Source organism: Citrus clementina, unplaced genomic scaffold (assembly GCF_000493195.1).
Source record: "Citrus clementina cultivar Clemenules unplaced genomic scaffold, Citrus_clementina_v1.0 scaffold_9, whole genome shotgun sequence".
Lineage (NCBI taxonomy): Eukaryota > Viridiplantae > Streptophyta > Magnoliopsida > Sapindales > Rutaceae > Citrus > Citrus x clementina.
Window position 1 is genome coordinate 18,502,277 of NW_006261964.1, and position 9,875 is coordinate 18,512,151.

Here is a 9,875-nt window from a genome sequence, read left to right on the forward strand (position 1 = left end):
CCAAAAATCTGCCAAGGTACACTTTCCTTCAAATCTCCAAAACCTCACAAAACTAGAGCGTCTAGAGCTCCAATGGAATAGCATTTCAGGCCCTCTCCCAAGTTTAAATGGTTTAGCTTCTCTTGAAGTAGTTATGCTAAGTAACAATCAATTCACTTCAGTTCCCAGTGATTTCTTTACGGGCTTATCTTCACTTCAGTCCATTGAGATCGATAATAACCCGTTTTCTTCCTGGGAAATTCCTCAAAGTCTGAGGAATGCTTCAGGTTTGCAGAATTTCTCAGCTAATTCTGCTAATATTACTGGCCAAATACCTTCCTTTTTTGGCCCGGATGAGTTTCCTGGCTTAACCATTTTGCATCTGGCCTTTAATCAGCTCATTGGTGGCTTGCCGGCTAGCTTTTCCGGTTCGCAGATACAGTCTTTATGGGTTAATGGACAAAATGGTAATGCCAAACTTGGTGGTGGCATTGATGTTATACAGAACATGACATCGTTGAAAGAGATTTGGTTGCATTCCAATGCGTTTTCTGGTCCTTTACCTGACTTTTCTGGAGTGAAACAGCTTGAAAGCTTGAGCTTGAGGGATAATTTCTTTACTGGTCCTGTTCCAGATTCTTTGGTCAAACTTGAATCTTTGAAGATAGTGAATCTGACCAATAATTTGCTACAAGGGCCAGTACCTGAGTTTGATAGATCTGTCTCATTGGACATGGCTAAGGGTTCAAATAACTTTTGTTTGCCAAGTCCTGGTGCATGTGATCCAAGGCTTAATGCATTGCTTTCAGTTGTGAAATTGATGGGTTATCCTCAAAGGTTTGCTGAGAATTGGAAGGGAAATGATCCATGCTCAGATTGGATTGGGGTCACTTGTACTAAGGGGAATATCACTGTCATCAATTTTCAGAAGATGAATCTTACGGGAACAATTTCTCCTGAGTTTGATTCGTTCAAGTCTCTGCAAAGATTGATTCTTGATGACAACAATCTCAGTGGTACGATTCCTGAGGGGCTCTCTGTTCTGGGTGCTCTTAAAGAACTTGATGTATCAAACAATCAGCTTTATGGGAAAATCCCATCATTTAAGAGTAATGCAATTGTGAATACTGACGGTAACCCAGATATTGGAAAGGAGAAGAGCAGTTCATTCCAAGGCTCTCCATCAGGCAGTCCAACAAGTACAGGTTCTGGAAATGCTTCTAGTACTGAAAATGGTGTCAAAAACTCTTCGGCTTTAATTACAGTTATCTTGTTTTGTGTTATCGGGGGTGCCTTTGTGATCTCCTTGACTGGTGTTTTGGTTTTCTGTCTTTGTAAAAAGAAACAAAAGCGGTTCAGCAGAGTGCAGAGCCCCAATGCAATGGTGATACATCCTCGCCATTCAGGGTCAGAAAACAGCGAGAGTGTTAAGATCACAGTTGCTGGCTCAAATGTTAGTGTTGGTGCAATTAGTGAAACGCATACTGTTCCTAGTAGTGAGCCTGGTGACATCCAAATGCTTGAAGCTGGAAATATGGTAATCTCTATCCAAGTCTTAAGGAATGTAACAAACAATTTCAGTGAAGAAAACATATTGGGACGAGGAGGTTTTGGGACTGTCTATAAAGGGGAGCTCCATGATGGAACAAAGATTGCCGTGAAGAGAATGGAAGCTGGGGTGATTTCTGGCAAAGGATTGACAGAGTTCAAATCTGAGATTGCTGTTTTGACCAAGGTTAGGCACCGGCATCTTGTTGCTCTTCTTGGGCATTGCTTGGATGGGAATGAGAAGCTTCTTGTATTTGAGTACATGCCCCAAGGCACACTCAGCAGACATATCTTTAACTGGGCAGAAGAAGGATTGAAACCACTGGAATGGAATAGAAGGTTGACCATTGCCTTAGATGTGGCAAGGGGTGTTGAGTATCTTCATGGTCTGGCCCATCAAAGCTTTATACATAGGGACTTAAAACCTTCAAATATTCTTCTTGGGGATGACATGAGGGCTAAAGTTGCAGATTTTGGTCTTGTACGTCTTGCCCCCGAGGGAAAAGGCTCAATTGAAACAAGAATAGCGGGAACTTTTGGGTATCTAGCACCAGAATATGCAGGTAATTTTGGTTCAAGTTGATTTGCTAACATAATTTTTCCCCTTTTGTCTTCCATAGATACTTTTACAAAGTAGTTGGGAATATTTCAACCTACATGCCAATATATATTTTTGTAGATGAAACAGGAGAACATTCAGAAAACTGTTTGGTGAGATTTTTGCATTTGTTATTTATAAGTAGAAAGCAAGCTCAAGATACCACTCAAATATTGTTTTTCACAAAAATTAAGTATTTTGCTTTGGTTTTTGCTCAAATTAGGTTCTATTAGCTTAAAAGATATAAGAATATTTAGTTGAGTCATGTAAAGTAGATTGTGTTCGGCTTTTAATTGTCATTTAATCGTCTTCTCTGATATCCAGACTTGTAATTGCTTTTTTTGAGTCATGTAATTTATTTGTTTGAATTTCTTTCTAGTTCACACAAGGTGGTCTTCTTGCAGTTACTGGGCGGGTAACAACTAAAGTAGATGTGTTCAGCTTTGGAGTAATACTAATGGAGCTAATCACAGGCAGAAAAGCACTTGATGAGAGCCAGCCTGAGGAGAGTATGCACCTTGTCACATGGTTCCGAAGGATACACCTCAGCAAAGATTCGTTCCACAAGGCCATTGATCCCACGATTGACCTCAATGAGGGAACACTGGCAAGCATCAGCACTGTTGCTGAGTTGGCTGGTCACTGCTGTGCTAGGGAACCATATCAAAGGCCGGATATGGGACATGCTGTCAACGTATTATCCTCTTTGGTGGAGCTCTGGAAACCAACTGACCAAAATTCTGAAGATATATATGGCATTGACCTTGAGATGTCCTTGCCACAAGCACTCAAGAAATGGCAAGCTTATGAAGGTAGAAGCTATATGGAATCGTCGTCTTCTTCATTACTACCTAGCTTAGATAATACTCAGACCAGCATACCCACACGCCCATATGGATTTGCTGAGTCGTTCAAATCAGCAGATGGGAGATGAAGACTGTAAATGATGGTGGTGGTGTTTTCTCTATATGTCCATTTGTATCGCTTGTTCCTAGCATGTCGTCAAAGAACATTCATTTAAATTTTTCATGTTTTTACTCCTTAAGGGCATGGTCTGGTATTCTTCACTAAAATGTAATTTGGATAATCATGTCTTAAGAAATTTTGAAAATGAATTGAGATTAATTCGGAGAGTATCGAGGGTTGATCTCTTGTTTTTGTTGGAACCTGCGAGCTATGATGAAAGGAAACAGAACTGATAGTAATTAAAATTAACAGTAGAACCTTGGTCTTGCAACATGTGGTGCAGTTTGATTGTGATAACTAATTTTTACGGGTGGGCGCGGATCAGTTGGGTTTTGAATCAAACTGAACCGATCAGTTTTCGGTCATTATATAAATCGAACCAAATTAAAATGGTTCAGTTCCAATTTGGTTCCTTTTTTTTTATTAATTTTTTTGTTTTTTATTTTTTTAGAAGCGACAGTTCAGTTTAATTTTTTAGTACGAACTAGTTTTTTTGTCCACCTCTTCAGATATCCTTAGTTCCACTATCCTCTATGCCTTATGGAAAACCAGCCATTGGATACATGCAGTTGAAACTAACTTTTGAAGTTTTCATGCACCAGTATCTTATTAATTTTGTATGTGACAAGGACTATATGAAATGGTTATAGAATATCTCATACCGACTGAAAATAGATACTAGGTTAAGGATATAATCTTGAATTGAAATTAATTTTTGAAGTTTAGATGATCATATATAAATAGTTTCGTGTTACTTTTCTATGTAATAAGAACTAAATTAAAAATTTACCCTATGCATGACGGAAATGATAGGATATCCATATTGATTGGAAATAGTTACTAGCGGTGATAGGATATATCATATCAATTGAAAATAGTTACTAGGTTAAGAATATAATTTTGAAGTAACCCGTTAAATTTTGAGTTAATTTTTCAATAAATTTGTTATGATATTGAGAATTTATAGTACTGCTAATAGATTTTATGATGGAGTGATTTATCGTCTAGTTAAGAGAATTTTGTATGATAAGAGATTATTTTATATATATGTTGGTTGTATTTACTGCTAGTTGGATTGTTATTTGGCTCTCTTATCTTGAGCTTTTGGTATGTAATTGTATTTAATGTGTATAGTTAGTGCAGTTGCTTTGCTTGTTAAAAGGCAGGGAGTTGGGTGTCATGGCAAACTAAAGGTGACGGACGTCGGTTGTTAGTTTTAATGATTATTCAATAAGTCCTATAATTATTAGTAGATTAACAATTTATTTAATGATTATTCCCTAATGTTAGTGGTGGTTGTATATATTATGAAGCCTTGATCAAACTTTTTGACTCACTTTTATAATTTTCGTTTCATTAAGAAGGGAAAGTAGACCATGAATTCCGGATGTGCATGTGGATCATTTCGTGATGTGTGAATTAATTAATTTCATTTATTAAACACTAGATACCAGCAAAAGGACGAGTAGTTTATTAAGCTTGGTTATATGGTTCCTTTTTTTATTCTTTGGGCTTAGATTTTAAGTTTATGCGGATCTTACCGAGTAAGAATTGCTCAAATTTTAGGAAAATCCATGAAAATGATCTGCCATTAGAATTCTGTTCCGGATATTATTATCTTATATAATTACGTAAGATATATAATTTTTTTACGATCGTTTAATAAAAATTTAATAATTATAAAAATATAAAATAATAAAATCATATTATTTGTATAACCGTTAGATGAGCTGTGGAAGAATAATGTATCATCTAAGATAACTAAAGCCTTCTATTCTTTGACTTGCCGAAAAAATATGTTGAGCTGTCCTGTCAACTTAGCACAAGTCTGTAGCCCCAGATGAGTACTTCTCCTAGCACGCAGAAATTAATCGCCTTCAATTTTGTGTGGAGCTGTCTTTTTTAACTTAGCACAAGTCCCATAGCTACGACTCGGGTCAATCCGACCAATCCGATGGGATTGCATTTAAAAAATAATTTAAATATATATAAGTAAAAAAATTAAAAAAGCAAACATAAACTACCAAATTCCCAAATTAGAAACGGATTGAACCTCGGCCACCCACGAAGGCAAAATTCTAGCCAACTGTCTAGGCCGGCCATCGACTTTTGCGCTCGCCGGCAAATTGCACGCCAACGACAGCAACCAATTGAAGATGACAGGAAGTATTGCCTCTTAAGATTAAGAAAATACTATTGTCTTTCATACTTTCTCCGGTCTTCTTTGTTCCTTCACATGTGAGTTAGCTAACTAATTATTTAATCTCATTGCAAAGGTCATAATTGCTTTCGTTTTTGCACATGTCGGACCTCCTTGGCCTTATTCGATATCTATTTTCAATTTTGCATATCAAAATTTGGATTTTGCCTTTTTTTTATTGAGAAAAGTAGTTCGGTGGAATGGATTAATTTGATGCAAACTTTATATTCGATGGGTGTTTTCATTTTTTTTTGTTTAACTGGTTATTTCCTTAACACATTCATCAAAATCCAATTTTAATCCAAAATTATTAATCTATTTCATTCCAAATTAATCTGAATTAATCATATGATCCAAAATTGATTGAAAATTAATGGGATCAGATCGGATATGATAGAATTTAATGTTTAGTTTATATTCAGATAACCTTTTTTTCTTAATCCAAACCGTCCAAAACCGATTGGATTAATCCGGATCCAATGTGAATCCATTTTTCCCACCCCTACCTATAGCCCTACAAAAGTCCTTCTCGTGGCGCGCACAAATTACTCTCCATCTAATAGATTGAAAATGAAGTCGACCTTGATCATTTATGGTGCGTTTACTTCTCGAATTAGGGAATCAGAATCCGAAATTGAAATGATTGACGACGTTTTCTTCACAAAAATAGAATAGGAATCAGAATTGTAGGGCCCACCACTATTTAAGAATGAAGAATAGGAGATTGATTCCCATGGAGAAAATGGAAATCAATCTTCCATTCCCTAGAGTTCCCATTTGGTCCCCATTAATATTCAAATTTTCCTAAAATGCCCCTCCTTTAAATTAAAAATATAAATATCAAAAATAAAAAGCTAAATATATAATTAATTAATATATTATTATAATTAATTAATTAGTATATTATAGCTAATTAGATCTAATCTCCTAGCCTCCAGTTGTGGACCCACTACTACAACACAAGTTCCAGTTCCACTACCTGCTGCATTATTTTTATAATGCGTATAAAAATAATGTTGCAGGTAAGCGTACCTCTTTTTTAAAATATAATAAAAATGAATATTCAAGCTAATTAATTAATATTTTTTTTAAAAAAGCTAACTAATAATTACTACTTAGTGTTGAATTGAGCACTTTATTATAGTCAAATAGGCATCAAGTCATATCAAAGGCAAAACAAATCATTATTAGAGAAGCTTACGTACACTACATTTATCTTCATCTGTAAGTGACATGCAATGGATTCCTCCCCTCGTAATAAACCCAAATCTCTCTCAACGAATCTCTTTTTTATCTTCTTCCTCTTGTCAACAAATTTCTTAACATTTTTTCTTTCATCCATCCTTAACTCCTCTTCCTGTTACCTCATCAACCCGCCAGGTATCACCATCCCCACCACCACCACAGCTTCCGTCTCTGTCAGTGAGGGCGACTCAGCCTCCGTCCCATCAGAATTCCTTGCCTTCACTTCCGGCCAAAACCTTCCTTTCGGATTCAACACAAACTTTGATTCGGACACCATCTACCCTCCCGTAGGCCGTGCTTGCACCCTCTTTCCGGATGAACTCCGTCGTTACATGTCCTACAAAGTCAACGCTTCTTGCCCTGACGACGAGCTTCTAGCCCAGAAACTCCTCCTCAAAGGCTGTGAGCCACTCCCACGCCGCCGCTGCCGCGCTGTAGGCCCCTCTCATTACATTGAACCGTACCCTCTGCCCAAAAGCCTTTGGACCACTCCTCCCGATTCATCACTTGTGTGGACAGCATACACATGCAAGAACTACACATGTCTTATCAACCGAAAGCATACACAAAAGGGTTTTGATGACTGTAAAGATTGCTTTGATCTGCAAGGAGTAGAGAAAATTCGTTGGACACAGAAGAAAGGTAATGGTGGTCTTGATTTTTCCATTGACGAAGTGCTTGCAACAAAGAAACCCGGAACCATCAGAATCGGGCTTGACATTGGTGGTGGTGTTGCTACGTTTGCTGTAAGAATGATGGAAAGAAACATTACTATAGTTACAACTTCAATGAATCTGAATGGTCCCTTCAACAACTTTATTGCTTCAAGAGGTGTTGTACCTTTGTATATAAGTATATCTCAGAGGCTTCCGTTTTTTGACAACACATTGGATATTGTTCACTCTATGCATGTGTTGAGCAATTGGATTCCAACAACGCTGCTGCATTTCTTGATGTTTGATATCTATCGGGTGTTGAGGCCAGGTGGGTTGTTCTGGCTTGACCATTTCTTCTGTGTGGGTGCGCAGTTGGAGGATGTTTATGTACCGCTTATCGAGAGCGTTGGATTTAACAAGTTGAAGTGGGTTGTAGGAAGGAAACTTGATCGTGGGCCCGAGCTTCGGGAGATGTATCTTTCAGCTTTGCTGGAGAAGCCATTCCTTGATGCTTAAAAGATTTTCGTTAGTTTTAAGCTTGTATTTGCTTCTTATCCAATAGATTAATTTATTATAAATTAACTTACGCTTTTTTTTAATACTGAAATAGAGGATTACTACTAGATCACAACCGTTTTGACCCTCATTAATCGAGAGATGTTCACTTTACTCACATTTAATGAGAGAGAAGACCTTATTAATTAAGGAGTGTCTACTCTATTCACATTTCGTGAGAAAGAAGGTTGTCTCCACTGAGGGGCAACCACTCTACTCATATTTAGTAAGAGAGAAGATTGCATCTACTCATTAATCAAGAGGTGTCTACTCCAGTCACATTTCGTGAGCAAAAAAAAATATCTCTACTCAATTATGAAATAATTAAGGAAAGACTAATACTAACCCCATAATACTTTTATGGAGGTTCAAACCTTTAATCTCGCACATTGTAAGTACGTAAGACCTCTCCCACTAGACCAAAGCCCCATTAGTATATATTAATGTACAATTGATTCTCTGCTTAATGATATGTTTTTATAGACTCTGATAATAATTAATTTGTTTTCTATAATTTTGATAATAATATAAGCAAAATTACCAATTTTCAATTGAAAATCAATATATACCATTTATTTTCATACTATTTTTAAATACACAGTAACCCCTTAGCACTACAATTTTACAATATTATCTTGATTTTTAAACACATTTTATTTATACTGGTTATAAATTAAATAAATCATATAAATAAATAAAAAGATTTAAATAATAAGAATAAGAAATATAGGTTTCGATGTAAATAAACAATTAATAACAAGACATTTTTCTTGTACCTTTTTTTATTATTTTTTAAATATTTTTATTATAATAACTATTATTTTATTTTCTCAAAATAGTTATCAAGCAAATGACCATTTACGCTCTCTTTTTTTTTTAATTTTTTGTGTTAATGGGATTTTAGATATTATGAAAACAAGAGACAGTAAATAGTATATATTAATTTTAGTATGTGGGAAACTGACAATCTCCTTTTTTATATACTAAATCAAGATTATTCTCTTATATTTTCTTTCAAACTCATTTTATTGACCATCATATTGGCATGGCAAACCCAATAAAGAAGCAACAAACCAACTATGTAGTCTAAAATATTGTTGGTAAAATAACATAATGAGTTGCTTAATTAGGGATGGTAATTGTATTCGTTCATATTCAATATCCAGAACATTCATCCTTATTGAAACAAATAATATCCATTCAAAATTATATTGATGTGAATATGAATATTTTAAGATAATATTATTGTTTTAGGGAGGGGAGAATTATGGGTGCAAATGTGTGCCAATGGCATGATAACAGGTGGCAGAAAGAGTCAAAAAAGTTAAGGTAAATCATTTGACCAAGACACCAGGATAACATAAAGTAAGCAAGGAGGTAAGCTATCCGAAAGAAGGGTAGTACCAATAAAACAAGTGATATATATATATATAATATAAAGGGCATAATCGAAATTTAGATTTTTGGTGGTTAGGGGCACACATGAACAATACATGCCATCATTCGTGAAATAAAAAATATCTCACTTTTGGCTAAATAAATGGACTTAATGGAAGAAGAGATTCTTAAGATGAGGAATGAAGGACTACCACATCAATTACCTTCTGCAGTGGTCTAAAAGGGAGATTGGCTATAGGCAGAAGAGGTTGCCACATGTATAAAGCAAGAGACAAAAGGGCGGTTGTTGTTTCCTTTGCCTACTATACCCAAGTGTGTCACCAGCATGGGATCACAAGCCTAATTACCAAAATGTCCTCACTTGAAGGAGGACCGCCATTTATTAAGCGCCATGTGTACAAAATTATTGAAATGACCCTTAGGCACACTCCACAAAAGCTTTTCACTCCCAAACGGTAACAAACTTTTATAACAAAAAAATGGTGCTCTTATCTTCTTCCACAGGGGATATTAACCATTTTTTATAGCCACTCTTCACTTAAAGCCTAACTTGAGTGTCATAGTATGGTTGCCTGCCATCGGCGGTTCCACCTCTAGTGTTAGTTGTTGCTCTATTTTGCAAGACTCTTTCAGCTCAAGCTTGCTGGCCTTCATCTCCAATTTCGTCCTCTCTTTCTCCTTTTATCACCAAACACTCAACCTACTAGCTAACCTCCCCTATCTTGTGATA

The 9,875-nt window shown here is 36.1% G+C and overlaps 2 protein-coding genes across 2 annotated transcripts; both read left to right on the forward strand.

Annotated features, from left to right (window-relative positions):
* Positions 1–4: 4 nt before the first annotated feature.
* On the forward strand, positions 5–3,198 carry LOC18033141 (receptor protein kinase TMK1; the record flags this gene model as incomplete). The annotated part of the gene is made up of 2 exons (XM_006421019.2): positions 5–2,090; positions 2,530–3,198. Coding segments are annotated over 2 exons (2,616 nt in total), but the record flags the coding sequence as incomplete, so codon positions are not given.
* Positions 3,199–6,529: 3,331 nt separating this feature from the next.
* Positions 6,530–7,708, forward strand: LOC18033505 (probable methyltransferase PMT19). Its single transcript, XM_006421020.1, has one exon. It carries the CDS (start codon positions 6,530–6,532, stop codon positions 7,706–7,708), a length of 1,179 nt encoding a protein of 392 aa, XP_006421083.1.
* The last annotated feature ends 2,167 nt before the right edge of the window (positions 7,709–9,875 follow it).